Genomic DNA, 18,325 nt, shown 5'->3' on the forward strand with positions numbered 1-18,325 from the left:
AAATTATTTCTGTAATTATTTTTTTGTTTTTGTATGTGTAAGAAAAAAAAGGAGTAAATAAATTTAATTTTTTTCTTACTTTTCAGAACGATCCAAAATGATCCAACATGGAAACACTTCAAATAATTTTTCAGTTTCTAGTATCCAGGTTTCAACTTTCAGTTGCTCAATAACACCTAGAAAAGTCAGAGGTTTCATCTTGTTAAATTTCTGAGTCAACCCGATAATGTCATTAATTATCAGTTCCACTTGCACTGAAGAAGGCGAAAGAGGTAGTTGTTGTCTCTGTTGTTATCTCATGGACTCGGTTAAAGCTTCTAACATTCTTTCCATTCTGCCATCAAAGGATTCAATCACATCATCACTTCTTGTTCTCTCCATTTGCTATAGGTAAATAGAGCACTAATAAACATAGGCAAATAGCTCGTTTATAGTTTTGACAATGTTCAATTTCATTTCATGTCTAATTGTTTCAGACATGTCGTATAATTTCACATACACTAACACATGCTGATGTAATGCCCCTAATTCTGTCTAGGACATCTAGTAGCTTATATAGACTCATGTGTACAGTATAACTCGTGCTCTGATACCACTCTATCACGACCCAAACCCGCTACTATAGGTATGACCGGCCAGTAATCCTAAGATTACCGAAGGCCACTTAAATAGATTTACAAAATTAGGGGTTGGCGGAAGCAAATATCATAATTATTCTGTCCATAGAGGTGTGCAGACATATATGCATGAAAAGAGTAATAAATTATTTTAATTAATAGTCCATAGCAATTTCGTACGTAAGAAGGGAAAAAAAAAATGGCACGTTGATGGGTAAGCATGTATTTTGTAATACCAAATAATTGGTACGGATGGCCCGATAGATTCACATGGATAACTATCCAAAATGTAGGCCATACATTTAACCACCAACTTCAATTTAATTATCTCTAATTTTTGGCCATTATAAATTATCTCTGTAATAATTTTTTTGTTTTTGTATGTGTAAGAAAAAAAAGGAGTAAATAAATTTAATTTTTTTCTTACTTTTCAGAACAATCCAAAATGATCCAAAATCAGTTTGTTGTTTTAATTTTATAAGAAAGCCTCTATGCCCTCTACAAAATGGACGAGGGTTACTAGTTCACATAGGAAATAACTTTGTCATTAAGGTCCGTAATGGCACAAGTTGGAGCAAATCAAATTAACTTATATTTTCCATAAATCTGAACAATTACATCACCAGGTTAAAAAAATCTCTCTCAATGTTTGCACCCTGTATTTTATATTGTCCAAATCAATCGCGTCACCCTCTACTAAATATCTCTCAACCTATTTTATTTTTCGCCACTAATTCGAAAGAATTAAGACAACAAGTATACTTCTTGTTATGTGTTTTTTAGATGAAGACAATAGAGCAATGACAACAAAGAACATTCACGTTGAAAAGATAAGAGTCTTCACATACGAAGTAAATGAGACACAATATATAACTCCACGTATAGATGAAATCTCAGCTGTTCTGTTATACGAATAAAAATAAGTGAACAAGATTATTGAATAAAAAGTAATAATCAAGTTGAGACACAAATATATAGTTGACAAAATACAAATTGAATTAATGTTTCACCTCTACAGTTCCTTCAACCCTGGAAAATATAAATTTATAAAAAATTAGAGGGTTGCTTTTATTTGTGGCTTCTGCAAATTTTAATGTTTATTTTACAAGTACAATTCGATATATGTATATTGTTGATATTTTAATATTTATTGTTTCATTGAAGCAAGTATATGGCAACTGTTCCAATTATCTTTTACTGGGGGGGAAACATAATTCGGGATCCCGATGAAGGTGTGTCATATGATGCTGAGCCGAAAGGGATATATATGGTGCAACTTGGCACCACACTTGGCAATTTGGAGGAGATGTTTATGTCCAAGGTCGCAAGTTACGGGGAAACAGTCCGATTGATCTTCAAATGTAGATATCCTTATCGCCAGTGGCAAGCAACCAGCAAATACAAAATATTACCGATAAATGACGATGAGGCGTTGAACACCGTTTTAAGTATCGGTGGAACTTTCGAACCACCAAATTGTTTGGAAGTGTACATTCAGAAAGAGGTTGTACAGAATCTTCCGAATGTAATACAAAGAAAATTTCATTTTTCGATTTGATTTATAATTTCTCGAAAACACTTATACGTACTGAAATCGTCAATTCCAAGTGAGTACTTATTGTATTACAAAAGTAAGCATGACAAAATAGTTTCATGTGCCGATGTGACAACTCACTGCATTTTGTTTTATTTGACAATGCACTGCTCGAATATGAAGGGATAGCATTGTGATTCTATGGCCTACAATTATTATTTTATCTTACAACCACGCCCGTGACTACATCACAGGTACACAAAGTCACGGGTAATCAAAATTACATGAAATGAATAACATCAAATAATATCACGTGTATCACTTATTCCATAGTGCCCTAGCACCACTATCATGTCTATAAATACCCCAGTATGATGTTTGTTGAAGGCATAACAATAGTAATAGATATACAATTACTATTATTATTATTATTTTTAATTTTATTAACAATGTCTTCAAGAGGTGCAGGAAGTTCACACCGGCAAAGAAATCCGAAAGTGTGGCTGCTACCTCCATTTATGTATGACTACAAGAGCGAAAAGTACTCAAGTCCGAAGGATTATTATGCTGGTATCCGAGCAGAATGGGCGTTCAGGGTAACGGAGCAAGAAGGATTGTATAATGATCTACGTAACTTTGGGGCACCGGTACCTCATCGTCGTTCATTGACCATGGCTAGACGAAATGTGAGTGACTATGAAAAAGCAGTTAGCAGAATTAAGAAGGAGAACAACAGGATGTTGATGCGGAGATGTCGACATTTCATGCTTCAGCTAGCCACTGAAATGGCAGAAGCAAGCAACAGAGATTTGACAATGGTTGAGCGAAATAATGTCTTCAACAATGAAAAATATCTCTCTGACTACTACATGTCAGATGACGAATAAGAAATCAAACACCGTTATCTTTCATATGTTCGTTCCTGGAGTGTAAGACAACGTTCTTGTTGGTGTAACGTACGGATGTATTTCAAGTATTTTTCTTATGAACCTGAAGTTTATGAAATACGTACATTTATAAGTACACATTTATGAGTTCATGACTTTCTTTATTGAATTGCAATTTGTTAATGAATGTTCTGGATTAATTAATGGATTAATGTATGTTCAATTATGTGAATACTTAAAACACATAAAATAGATCAGGCAACTTGGAGAAAAGGTTCCCTTAACTGGGGCTGCTGAAATAGGGATGAAATTACAACGAATTTCAATCTCCATCAGGAAAGAAGAAAGAGTCACCTTCCAATTCTTGAAAGTCCAGTAAAAATTATGACTCCGGTAATGAATGAGGGGTTGACAAAAAACTAAACTCGGTGAATCGAACTACCGCCTTCAACAACACATAAAACATAACAGGTAGGTCGGTGAATAGCTTCCCAAATGACAAGAACAATTCAAATAGTCATACTTTTCAATGAAATACAAATAGCGGGTCGTAAGCTTCATAAGCTTCATTTTTTCACACATTGAGTAGTCAAATCGTGGAGAGACTTGTCAGTATATGCAGATAGATTGTGAAGTCATGTGACCTGGTGCACAGTCTTCGGTTTTATTGATTTGTTTATTACAGTCACAACTCATCTCTTATTTACATATGTGGGATTCTCAACTTAGAAAGTCACATGGCAACAGTGAATTCATTGATTTACCTTATTGTCAGCCTGCCTTTATTTTGTCTGTATATGTAGATGGATTGTGAAGTCATGTGACTTGGTGCAGAGTCTTTGGTTTTCTCAATTTTTTGCTCGATTTTTTTTATTACAGTGACAACTCATCTGTTATTGATATATGTGAGATTCTCAACTCAGAAAGTCACATGGCAACAGTGAATTCACTGATTTACCTTAACAACAGCATGCCTTTATTTTGTCCTTATATGCAGATGGATGGTCTTTGTCATGTGAATTGGTGCACAGGCTTTGGTTTCCTCGATTTGTTGCTCGATTTTTTTTATTACAGTGACAACTCATCTGTTATTGATATATGTGGGATTCTCAACTTCGAAAGTCACATGGCAACAGTGAATTCACTGAATTACCTTACAGTCACCATGCCCTTATTTTGTTCGTATATGCAGATGGATTGTGAAGTGATGTGACTTGGTCCACATGCTTTGGTTTTCTCCATTTTTTGCTCGACTTTTTTGTTACAGTGATAACTCATCTCGTATTGATATATGTGGGATTCTCAATTTAGAAAGTCACATGGCAACAGTGAATCTACTGATTTACCTTACAGTCAGCATGCATTTACCTTACAGTCAGCATGCATATATGTGGGATTCTCATTTATCCGTTCATAATCAACTATATAAACGAGTAAAGGTGAAGACACAACCTTACAACTCAAGGTGAAGACACAACCTTACAACTCATTTCGCCCTACGAAATTATTATTCATTTGTTTTAAAAAATTAGCATGGCTACATGGTTCATAGGAGGGAGTGGGGGTCGCAGAGGTGGTAGGAACTTGCAAAGGGGTGAAAGTTCACGACGAGGAAGGGGAAGGGGAAGTGGCGATGCTGAAGATGAAACACCATTTCCTTTCTTGGATGCCTCTTGTGCTTATCATGATAGGTTTGGGAAGCGACATTTCGTCATGCCCAAGTACTATCGAGATCCATGTGGTTTGGTGGAGGATCCATCAGAAAATCAAACAGGATATGGTTATGCAAAGGCTAGACTTCTTAAGTGGCCCGCACTATTTATAGAGCGAGTGCAAAACGAAAGATTATGTCGGGAAAGAGGACTGAAGGTGCCAAAAGCACGTTCTGTTGAGATCCAAAAGGAAGATCCTGATAATGTTGATCGACTATGTCAAACACTAGAACGTGAGATTTCTCAAATGGGTCGTAGATTGGCCCGCGATATACAGCTACTCATACTTAAGAAGGATGCCCAGAAGAACAAAACAGAACCAAATGTTGCGGCTATCAAGGCTATCATGGAGGATCCTGAACTTGTCTCTGACGCTGAGCTTTCGGATTGTTCAGACTCTGAGCCACCTGCCGATTTAAGCGCGAATTAGGTGTTAATGTCTACACTTCGGCAATATAACAACTTCCATTAATATGTAATGTCTGTGTTAGAGTAAGTATAACTGTTATGTTATGTTATGTTTATGTTTAAGTTTATGTTTATGTATTGTGTCTGTCAAATGTTACGGCTATTAATATGCAATATTAGGTCATGAATTAGGTGTTTCTCTATCTAACTGTTATGTTTATGTATTGTGTGTTCAGTTAAGAGTGTCCAGGATGTATGTAATGTGTGTTCAGTTCATGGTGTCCATAATGTATTTTTGTGGGAGAATTATGTCTGTACTACCTACGTAACTGAAAACTATTACATTTGCAACTTCAGTTATGTTGTTTTCATACCCGTAAGAGTATTTTGTAAAGTACTGACTTCGTATATTATGTATTAAGTATTATTACAAAAATGTCGTCGAGTTGCACAATGTGTGGGTGTGCTTCGAACTGTACAACATGCATATCACATTCTAACCCATAACAAAATAAATTTAAATGAAAACGGGTACAAAACGGTTTTACTAAACTGGTTTACTAAACTGATTTTCTGAATTACATTCTCACCTTCTAACCCAAAACAAAAAAATAAATATATATTTATGTTTAAATGAAAACGGCTTTCGTAAAGCCAAAATAATTTTCTAAATAACACCTTCCAACCCAAAACAAAGACAAAAGAAAAAAAAAAATTACATGAAAACGACTTTAGTAAAGCGAAAAAAAAAATAATTAATTACACAAAACAATAAGCAAAAAATTTTTTTACATGAAAACAACTTTAGTGAAGACGAAATTTTTTTTTTAATTACATTTTCTAAAACAAAACAAAGACAAAAGAAAAAATGAAAAATGTAACATGACAACGGCTTTAGTAAAGCCAAATAAATGAACATGATTGGCTTAATAATATCTACATGAATATGATTTTGAAATTATATATATGAAAAATAGTATGTAAAATTAATATATGAAAAGAGGTTTTTTTTCATATTATGTAAAATTTATGAATTACACATTCTAAACAAAAACAAAAGAAAAAAAAAAACATATTTGAACATGATAATTGCTTTATGTTTTTTTCTTTGGTTTTATCTTGAAAATAGCGTTTTATTCCAACAAAGTTTATGTTAAAAACGGTGGGTGGGAAAAATATTTCTGTTAAAATCGCTATTAGAAATAGCGTTTTTTTTGGAACAAAATTTGAACTGAAATCGCTATTATGAATAGCGTTTTTCCTGCAAAAATTTTTTTGTTAAAATCGCTATTATAAATAGCGTTTTTTTGGAAATTTTTTTTTGTTAAAATCGCTAATATCAATAGCGTTTTTTGGCAACAAAATTTTGTGTGAAAAGCGCTGTTAAGAACAGCGTTTTTTATTGGGAAAAAGAATAACACTAGAAGCGCTATTTGTAATAGCGACTTATTAATCAAAAGCGCTATTTGTAATAGCGATTTTGCTGTTCATCTACTTTTGCGGTCCTAACAGTAAAAGCGCGAATAGTAATGGCGCTTTAACTTAGTTTTGAAATTCCGTCAGAAGTTGACCTAGTTTTGGAAATACAATACAAAAATAGCTTATATTGGGAAAAGACCCTGTTACTCACCTGAAAGCATCATTCTCAAAAAATGTATAAAGTCATTTGCGGAACAAGTGAGTCAACCTTTGTACCTTCATTATCAGAGCATTGATTGAGCCGATGGTTGACTAAACAAAACAATGCATGTAGCATGTTCATACCAATGGTTGACTGGACAAAAGACTGCATGTAACATGTTCATACCACAATAAACATCACAACAGTCGCACTCTGTTGAAACTAAAATCTAAATTGTAATTGAAAAAATAATAATAATTTAGACCATTAAAAAATACATTATTAATAGTACTAATATATTAAAAATAGTAAAAATAAATAAATAATAAGGCATAGAAAGTGGACAGGACCCACTGCCACATCATTAGTGCTCCTCTAGTGCTACCAAATATTTTTCTTGAAAAAGTTCATACTAGTAATGGGGGGTTAAGAAAAATCGGTTAAAAATTAATTTTTTATTTTTTTATTTAAAAAATTAACATTACAGATAAAAACTTTTCACCGAGAATAAATAAATGAGCATTGCTCAAAAAAAAAATCACAGTGTATAATTACAATTCATTAGTTCATCATCATAATTTTAAATAACAATATTTATCAAATTGATATCAACGATACGATCAAAATCGAATAGTATCGATCAAAACTCATTATAAGTATCGATTAGTCGGCAACTAGCGAATATTCAAAATTATAATATCACGATTTATAAATTAGACCTTGCTTTAATGAAAAAAAGATTATTTTGGAAAGTGGGTTAAAAGTCACTTCCTAACTTTTAACCCATTTCCCTCTCTCACAAAAAAATTAAAAAAGTCAAAAAATAACTTTTAACCATCTTCTTAAAATATATCGTACTAATGCAAATAGAAAAAAGAATAAAGGTTGAGACCCCTTTGAGAGTCACCCCCTTGACCCCCTTTAATTTTGATTTTTTTTTTTTTTTTCTTCTCACCCAATCCCCAACCTATATGTGTGGAGATTGTGGGAATGAATATTTTAAGGGAGTCTAAATCAATGCCCCAATCAATATGAACCTCGCTTTAATTACAATAGACTATGTAGAGTAATTGTACTAACGCAACAAAAAAAAAAAAATCATACCTTTATCTGCTTTTATCTTCATCGTACAAGTTTCATTGTATTTATTTATTTTTCCGGAAATGCTACAGACCTCCAGTGGGGTGACCCCCCACTGATAACCCCCAGTGACGTGTCGCACTGGGGTTGGCCGAAAATCAAAAAAAAAAAAAAAAAAAACAGTTTTTTTGTCCAATAGGAGCCGACCCCAACACCCCAGCTGGGGTCTAAGTCATTTTTCTTATTTTTCCTTTCAATACTTAGATGGAGTTACTGCTTGTATGATTTTTTAAGCATCTTTTCTGGGTCGGTAGAATTATTGCTTAAATCATCTAACAAAATTAAATAAATAAGCAACATCATGGATCAATTCAGTAGAGGAGAAAATAATCCATCTATTTAAACTGAAGAAAAAATAATACAAATGACATTATTCTATAACATGACGATACAAGCCATGGATAAAGAATCAATAGCATATCTAAAAAATACTAAAATCAAAACCAAAACATAACTACTAGTATAGTTCACTATAGAAGAGTAGTGCCTGCAAAATTATGGTGCAAGAGATTGTGAGCAATGTGATCCCTAGCTTGCACTGCAGTGATAGACTTTACACAATTCTCCGCAACCATCTCATCATCAAACAGATCGAAATTCATCTCTGAATCTTCCATTTTTTCATTCCTCATCTCACATATGTTGTGCAAAACACAACACGCGCCAAGAACAACTGGCAAGTCCTGCAGTTTCACCTCAGTTCTCTTTTGCAAGCAACTCCACCGCGCTTTCAACCGCCTAAAAGCCTCCTTGGCAACACTTTGAACCTCTCCAATTTTCTCATTGAACGCGTGTTGAGTCCAAGTAAGGTTTTGATGTGCGTAAGGAACCAAAACCCAATCCATCAATGGGTACCCGGAATTTCCCACAATCCAAACATCTTTCAAAAGTCCCCGGTCTGCGCGTTGATGTAACGCGGATTTTTCCAATATTTGATCATCAGACATCGAGCCAGGCCAACCGATGCAAACATCGGTGAAAACCCCTTTAGTGTCGACAACTCCTTGAACGGTAATCGAATAAGAAGTCTTTTGGTTTCGCTCTGTGTGTCGCTTATTGTAATAAGCTGCAACACTGATCTTTGGGGCAATAATGGGAACATGTGTTGTGTACATTGATCCACCCACATTGGGTATTCCAGAAATGGATTCAAATTCATCTTTAACCTCCTTCAATTTGATCTCATCAGGCCATTGAAGGAATTTAGGCATTAGAACAGTCTTTATCGCTGAGCAAACCTCAAGAACAAGCTTGTGACAAGTCGAAATTCCCAACCCAAATCGCTTGGACACGAGGCGAAGAGGCTCACCGGTGGCCAATCTCCATATACAGACCGCGACACGTTGGCGAACCGGGATCGCCAAGCGAAGCATTGTGTCTTTTTTTGTCACTGCCGAGTCGAGCTCATTACAAATAATTTCGAACGTGGCCTTGCTCATTCGAAAAGCGCGACGAAACTCATCTTCGGGGAAATCCGGGTGGTTACACAGCTCCCACCACTCTTTCGACCTGTTCTTCACCCACAACCGCCTGTTCTGGCCACCGGAAGCAGCGACGGCGCCACCATCGGAAACATTAGTCTCGGACGCAATTGAAGCACTCGCAACACCTTTTTTGGTTCGAATTTGTTTAAAATCATTACTCTCAGAAGCAATTGGAGCATTGGCAACAACACCACTAGCGAATTTCTCTTCCAAATCCGAAGAAACCCCTTGAAAATCTCTCTGAGACGCAATTGAAGCCCTTGTGGATTCTCGGCGAGCTTTTTTGGATTCGGATTCGTCCAAATCGGAACAAAACCCTTGAAAATCGTTGAAGTACTCGTTCATGGCTTGAGCTTTGTGATTGTAGAAGGCTCGGACAAGGGACTCGTGGTGGTGAATATCGGAATGTAAAATCGAAATATTTCCTTGGTCTGAATTTTCTTGTTGTTGTTGTAAGAGCATGAATGGGGCGACTGCGTCGTCGTTTGTTCGCCGCCTTTTGGGAGTGGTGTCGTGGGTTTGTGAAGAGAGGTTGTAAAAGTTGGAATAGCTTTCTTGGGTTGGAAAATGAAAAGAAGAGACTTCCATTAGAGAGGTAAAAAAAAGGGAAGTTTGAATTTCAATGTGAAACCAAGAGACGAGTCTGAAATTGACCAAACTGCTAATGATAGATATATTTGTAGGTAGAGAGAGAGGAGGGTATGAACACGGAGGGAGGAGAGAGAGAGGCGTGTGAACGCGGCGTGGGTGGGAGAAAAGAAGATTCGAGGGGGAGGAGTGACGGTGACGTTGGACGGTAGTTCTATAGATGAGGATTAAAATATTGGATGGTCTGTTTTACGCGGTTACGATTGGGGTTGAGGAGATTTGATTGATCTCAAGGTTGGGGAACACGTTTGGGTGTTGGGAAAATTGGAAGGAAACTTCGTGAAAAGGGGGTATCTAAGGAAGGAATCGGAAGGGAGCAAAAATAAAATTAAAATATAAAAATTAAAAAAAAGTGAAGAAAAGAAAAGCTTTAGAAAGTACCTCAAAAGTAGAGTTGTTGAAATCATTCTAGCGTTTTCAACCTCTTTTCTAGACTCGTTTTGGACAAATATTGGAGATGTATCTTATATTTACCGAATTTTGATTAGTCTGAATCGTTTAGATACGGGCATGTCGGTTGTTTGGTCAGTTATTTAAAAATAAGAGTGACAGTCATAATTGACAAGGTTGTACTAATTATCCGGACGTTGATCTGACTTTCAAAATTTAGATAATTTGATTAAACTCAAATTCAGTGTATTAATCATTTTTATTTGATATATATAAATAAGTTGTTTACAATTTATTTTAATATGAAAGTCTATGTTAAATTATTTGATATATTTTTTATTTACAACTTATTAGTTCAAATAAATTAGAACAAGTTTCTATCTTAAAAATTTAAGTGTTTTGAGTAAACCATTCATTCAAAAATTAAAAAAATTAGATTGATCAAACAAGTATAACCTCGTAATCATATTGCATTTGTTGTTAAAGAAAAGGATGATGAACGAAACCATCTATTAAAACCAACAACAAATAGACCCTCTGTTATTTTGAAGATGAAGATGTGATATGATCATATAGTTATAATTATCTAATTAATCTAATGTTTTATATGAATGATCTGTTAGGAAGGAACTGAATGATTCAAATTAAACAATCCCATGTCTAGAAGATAAATATTCATTAAGGCCATATTTATTTGGCTCTATAGGATAAGAGTACGGTTGAACTGCATAAGGAGTTTATTAGTATGGTGGTATTTGGTTGAAAATGTAGGATAGATAGTGTTTACTTGTACATTACCAGATTAGTAATACTATAAATAGTATTAATATATAAAATTAATATATTTTAATTTTTAGTATTTTTTAATATTATAATTAATTTTTGTTGGTTCTAAAAATTATAAAATTTACTTAAAAATTATTTAAAAATTCACTAATCCCGTCACTCAATTTTTAATCCCAACTCCATTATAGGATTGATAATCCTACCAATTAGGGATTACTAATCCAAGGGAATAATTAATCCACTCACTCATATCCTTAACTAAACACTCTATAAATAAATCTTACGAACTATTAATCTTTTTTTTTTTTTTTTTTGATCAGTAGAAATCCATTAATGGATGCCAAAAATGGCAATTACAAGGGCCATCAAACAACCAAGCTTACACCAAAACAAAGTAAAGAAAATTACAAGAAGTACTCTGGATAAAAAATATGGAAATATTCAGACGCACATCATGTTGTGCTTGGACTCATACTGCAAAAGCAGAGTCGATCAAAATCGATAATAGAGCCTGTCTGAATAGATCATACATTTCAACCACAAAGTTTGGAAAGCCACAATTCAAGCACAGATGACCACAAAACCATAAGCAAAAACCAAAAGGACAAACAGAAATGGAAGGACCTCCATCCCAAAATCCATGGCAAAAACTGGTGGTGGAGATGTGGTAGCAGGAGCAGATCTGATGCCCAACACATGAAGGAGACGGACGATCCGACAGATCTGGTAGGGTGGAGGTGACGCCGATGGAGGACTGAGGACGAGATAGACAGATCCGATGAGGCCTCAACTGGGGAAATCTGAGAAAAGTGAGGATAAAGAGTAGAGTTCCCACCAAGAAGGGGAAAATGACCTCACATGGAGGGAGAAATAGAAAAACTAAGCTTCCAAAGTATTATTGAGCCAAAAGGACAAAAAAAACGAAAGAGAGGAGGGGCATAAAGGGAGGGGAGAGGCTGCCGGAGGCCAGAGACCGGAGCCCCCCTCCCCTGCTCCGAGCTGTGCCTTCGAAAAAATCCTAGAAGAGGTAGAGAGAGAAGGTAAAGAGGTAGAGAGATAACTATTAATTCAATCTCATTTTCCAAATAGGCAAACAAACATGGCTAAGTTGTTTGGGAACTCCTAAATGAGCCCCCTCATCTTTTGAATTTTTTTCTATTTTAGTGATCTTTTTTAAAATTATGTCAATTTTTTTTTTACTTTTCCACTCATTCGTGTGTGCAAACGAATTTAAAAAGTATATTTTTTTAGAAAAATTTCCAAAAAAATTGAAAAAGCCAAAAAAGTCTGTTATTTCCTACTTATGTTTGTCTTTTCTAAACATTTTTTAAACATTTTTTTTTTAAAATAATTTTCCGGTGGGTCTCCTTGAATATAATTTAGAAATCTAAATCTTTAAATTAAAAAAAAAAAAATTCACAAAAAACGTAAGCTAACAAAATAATCTTCAAAAGAACAGCTCCAAGCACTAGAATCATAACAGCTCCAGAATAATCTTCAAAAGAACAGCTCCAAACTAATTAAAAAGTAATTTTTATTCTTTTTTGTTAAGAAAATGTCAAAAAGCCACGGTATGCTTTTCATCACCAAAATTGGGTGGATATGTAACTTTGAATTTTTTAGTGGTCTCGTTCAGAAATAAGTAATTTTAATAATTTTTTAGTTAAAATATAAGGTGAAAAAATGCTATTAGTATATTTAGAATGATTTTTTAATTTTTTATAAAAAGATGTACAAAAAGTATAAAAGAAAGGGAATATTTGACTTTTTAATATAGGTTGTTAGCTTTTGAATTTTTTTAGTAACCTTTTGACTTTTAGGTTAAAAAGTGATGTTACCAAACGATTTATAAATGTTATGATAACTTAGGTCGTATCTAAGATTTTTTGAACTAATGAGTCTTATTTAGTAAAACTGAGAATTTTATCAGTTTTTTCTAATTTTTAAAATTAAGAACATTATCAATTTTGCATAGTAATATTCCAGATAATTGTTTCACTAACTGATAAAAAAACAGAATATGAGATTAAACGTTTTTGCCCTTCTATTTATTGATTTGATTCAACTATCCAATAAAACCAAGAACATTATATATATATATATATATATTTAACTGAGAACATTATCAATTTTTTCATTTTTAAAGTTTTTTTTTTTAGTTTTACACATCAATGTTCCATCATCATGCTTCTTTATAGACACAAAATTTTCAGTTTTACACAAAAAAAATAATTCAATTTTTTCAAAAAAAAAAGAGTATAGTTTTTTTTCGGTTTTTTTCAATTTGAAAGTTGATATTTTAAAATTTTAAAAATCAAAATAAATGTCAAATCACCATATTCCTTTGTAGATTATCATAAATGATGAATAATCATTATTTGAACGACAATTTCAACTACTAAAAATTTAATGGGATTTGAAGGTTTAAATTTTTTTAATTAGGACTTAATGAAATATGATTTCATAAATTAGATTTTTATAAATGCCCTTTTTTTAAATTTTATTGATTTGTACAAATTGATGAAGCAATATGTGGATATCTTTTGAATTCTTCATATTACAAGGCAGTTAAGGTAGTTGGATAGAAGGAAGAGAGGAAGACACACCACCTACAACATAAGAAAATATTTTTCGTTTTGATAGTTATCAATATTAGTTCAATAAATTCCAAACCCCACTGCTCTATAAAAATTATTAAAAATAAACTGTGTTTAGATCTTAAATTTATGAAAGGACTTGTAAAGAAAAAATATAAAGATGGAAATTTTGGAGAAAAAAAAAACTTATTTCCAAACACAACCCAAATGTCATGAAATTATTTTACAAATCAATTATAAAAAAAAAATATTAATAGAGGGAAAATTACTATTCAGTCCACTTTTAAAAAAAAACTAATTATGAATTCATTGAAAAACTTATAAGTTTAATTATTAATATTGATAAAATTTACCATTAATATATAATTAATTTTGTACAAATACACCGGTGTATATGGTTCCTTTAATAAACAACATAAAAAAAACTTATTTATTTTCTTTTAAAAAAAATATTTGTGCTTTATAATAGCATCTCCAACGGTTCACCAAACTTTTCATCAAATCTGAGTAAAAAAATCACCATTTTTCCAATTTGGTACCAGATGCTCCAACAATTCACCTTTCACCAAATCTGTCCCGGGACAACCGGTTGGCCGACCGGCCGGTCGACCGGTGAGGGGAAATTTTTTTTTTTTTTGGATTGTTTGAACCAAAAATGTTGAATTGTTTGAACTCTTTCTGGGACAACCGGTTGGTCGACCGGCTGGTCGACCGGTAAGCCAATTTTTTTTTTTTGAATTGTTTGAACCAGAAATGTTGAACTGTTTGAACCTTTTCATGGACAACTGGTTGGTCAACTGGCCGGTCAACTGGCTGGTCGACCGGTTCGTCTCCCCCAACGGCCATGTACAGTGTTTTGGTGAAATGCGAAACCTGTCCTCAGTTTGAGGAATCGTTTGGTGAAATCTCATTTTAATATCGATTTGGTGCAACCGTTGGAGCACCAAACAATAACTTTTTCATCAAAATTTAAATTTAATATCAAGTTTGGTGAACCGTTGGAGATGGTCTAACCGGACACTGTTTAATTCAACAATTGTCCAAAGTACTTTTACTTGTTACACTACTAATGTCAGTAAACAAGTGATACCCCACTTCAAATTGTCAATATCTAAAATTACAAAAAAATTATCAAATAGTTTCAGAATATGTGATGCTCCCTACTAATAGAAAATTATAATTTATATTAAGATAATTATTTTTAATCTCTTAATTATCTAATAAATATAAATTATTATGTCTTACTTGTAAGATTTTTCACTACATCATTAATTTGAACTGCCATATAAATAAAATCACTTAGTGCTCAAAAAATACTTAATAATTATCATTAAATTACATATATAATCAATCCCTTCTCAACAATCACAGTAATTTTAACTATCTCTTTGATTGTGTTTGTTTAAGGAATTTTACAATGAAATCAGATTATATATAACTTAAAGGGTTTGGCTTAGCAAGAGAAGAAGCAACAAAAGGGTTTACTACCCAAGAGGTCGGAAAGTCAAATCTCACAAAAACCAAACATTTCAAATCTTGGGGGCAATGTAAGTTTGTACAGTTGTTAACTTCAAGGCTCCGAGATTAGTCAAGTTGTGCTAAGCTGATCCAGACACCCAATTACCAAAATATATATCCTACCAATCTCGAATCTTATGTTTGGATTCAAAATTAAATAATTTGGCTATGATTGTTATCAAAATATATATCATGCCAATCCCTATTTTATGTTTGGATTCAAAATTAGATTTTTTGACTATGTTTGTTAGGATGGACTGGATTATATGGAAGACATGTCTATGACGGTTAATCCAAAGATTACCAATTCTTTTGGATTGTATATCTTAACTCATATTTAGATTGGCTTAAGATTATGAGAAGAGATTAACAAAATTATATTAACAACAATGATAGGTGGCTTGAAAAATCATGACTCGAATGTGTCGTTTTGAGTATAAAACGACGTCGTTTTGACACATTCGAGCCATAAAAATTCGGGGCACCAGACATTTTCCTTATATTAATTTTAAAATTTAAAATATGATTTCTCCTTAATCCCCCACTTTGTATCTCACTCCCTTCTTAAAATTCAATAGTCCTCCATATGGCTGATACCATGTCCAAATGGACTATTAATTCGAAAATTTCTCATTTTGGATCTCACTCCCTTATTGGAATTCAATAGTTTCCTATATTGAGCGGTACTATATCCAAATAGACTATTAATTCAAATCCAAAATTTCTTTGTCAAAGACTCAATTATGCATTTTGTGAGATTATTTTTCCAATTCTAAAATCATGTCCGCCAAACAAACATGATCTCAGATTAAGAATCATCCCATATGGGAGACTATTGAGGGTGTGTTTGTAAAGTGACTTTTTTAATGAGAACAAAACAATCACATATATGATCCATGAATTTTAAAAGGAAAATTGCAATTAAGTGATAACTTCAAAAACATATTACAAATTCATGAAAAAATTTATAATTTTAATTTTACTATTTATAAAGTTTATCACTTAATTGTAATTATTTTTTAAAACTGTCATTTGGCATGAAATTTCTCCAATTTTAAACAAAACAATCATTAGATTTGGGAGTTCAAAAAATCAAATACTCAATTTGAAAGTGTGTACTATAAAATTTCCCTTGACTTGTATTTAATTCATCTTTTGTACTTGTACATGAGAATAGCATGTATGATCCGGCCAATAAATTGTTCATTCTCTCTCTATGGAAAAATTATCACATAATTATGTTCTATATCTTATGTGTTTAATTCATCTTTTGTGCTTGTACATGAGAATAGCATGTATGATCTGGTCAATAAATTATTTATTCTCTCACTTTGGAAAAATTATCACATAATTATGTTCTATATCTTATGTATTTAATTCATCTTTTGTACTTGTACATGAGAATAGCATGTATGATCTGGTCAATAAATTATTTATTCTCTCACTTTGGAAAAATTATCACATAATTATGTTCTATATCTTATGTGTTTAATTCATCTTTTGTACTTGTACATGAGAATAGCATGTATGATCTGGTCAATAAATTATTCATTTTCTCACTATGGAAAAATTATCACATAATTATGTTCTATATCTTATATGATATGTTTTTACAATTCTATTAATTATATATCCGTTATTTTTTATTTTTTTCTATATATTACATAAAACAACTAATAAAATTAAAAAAACGCACAATCTAATTGAAAATTTTGAAAGACAGAATAATTCCTCCTCTCTATGATATGACCAGCTAGTACTTCCATTCTTAAATGTTTTGAAAATTAGCATAACTAAAGTCATGCAAATAAGCTTAAAAAAATAAAATAAAATTAAACAAAGTATGAACCGTTGTAGTCAGTTGACAATTTAACACAATTAAACTAAAATTCAATTTCAAATTTATAGTCAATGGCTCATATTCCACGTACAATTTCAGTATCACATTCATGGTCAATATCACCTTTTTTTTCTCTGCATGCATGCTCAATATTAGAATCTTATCAACCACATAAAAGGACAAAAGGCATTGATCGATAATAAATAAGTTTGACCTTGAGCCTTTTGGATAGAAAACTATTTAATGGGAAAATTAAAAAAATACAAAATGAGAGGGAGATTTATACCGGACAGTGGGCGGAGCTAAATCAACACGAATTATGGTGTTGGGCCAAGCCAAACTAACATGGAGTATGGTGTTAGGCCGTGCCAGACCAACACGGAATATGATGTTAGGCCGATCTAAACCAATACAAGGTTTGGTGTTGGGATGAGCTATCTTAAGCCCAACACGGAACGCGATGTTGGTCGAGCTACATTGTCACGGACTCGAGTTCTGAGCCGGGCAATCTTTGGGCATCACGGTTGTAGAAATCGTGTCAAAGTTGCGCGATCGATTGGGTTAGGCGCGGCATAGAACGGACACGGAGAACGGGCATTGCACTATGGCTGCACTATATGGCTTAGATAACGGTCTGCGCACCCATAGTTGACCGGCTTGAGAGAATGCCACCAAAGTATTGATTGAGCGCGGCTCTGACTCGAATGGCTTAGCTCAACATTGGGATGTTCAAAGTCATTATCTTTGGTGCATCAAGTAATATATAGCACGGTTAGGTATTCCATGTGGACCAATGGAGAGGAATTCGCTCTTGGCATGCATCAATACTATTTGGTGGTTTGGCTAATACTGTTTGGCAGTATTCACATATACATGTGTGAGAAATGGAGAGGGCAGTATAGCCACGCGTCCAGCAAAGGACAACAGAGGTAGTGCACACACAATCTAAGGCTGCATAGCCAGCCTAGAAAAGGAGGCGCGAGCAGACTTAAGAGGCTAAGCAATCTTTAGCAATTCTCTCTTTACAGTGCTTTGTATTTTCTCTTCTTCTCCAAGAGAGCTAACTTGGCTGTCAGAGGGGTTTTCCAACAAACCACCCGTTGAGTAGCTCACCTTTGTTTTGTTTGTAGTTAGACGGAGTTC

At 33.4% G+C, this 18,325-nt stretch overlaps 1 protein-coding gene across 1 annotated transcript; it reads right to left on the reverse strand.

Annotated features, from left to right (window-relative positions):
- Positions 1-8,234: 8,234 nt before the first annotated feature.
- On the reverse strand, positions 8,235-10,482 carry LOC114276625 (protein ALP1-like). The gene has a single exon (XM_028218422.2). The coding sequence runs from the start codon at positions 9,989-9,991 to the stop codon at positions 8,390-8,392; it is 1,602 nt and encodes a 533-aa protein (XP_028074223.2). The 5' UTR covers positions 9,992-10,482; the 3' UTR covers positions 8,235-8,389.
- Between the last annotated feature and the right edge of the window lie 7,843 nt (positions 10,483-18,325).

Source organism: Camellia sinensis, chromosome 13 (genome assembly GCF_055761805.1).
Source record: "Camellia sinensis isolate YWXY chromosome 13, ASM5576180v1, whole genome shotgun sequence".
NCBI lineage: Eukaryota > Viridiplantae > Streptophyta > Magnoliopsida > Ericales > Theaceae > Camellia > Camellia sinensis.

What these genes read in the sequence shown, in the direction of transcription:
- LOC114276625 (XM_028218422.2), bottom strand. Translation starts at nt 9,991, where the DNA reads ATGGAAGTCTCTTCTTTTCATTTTCCAACCCAAGAAAGCTATTCCAAC.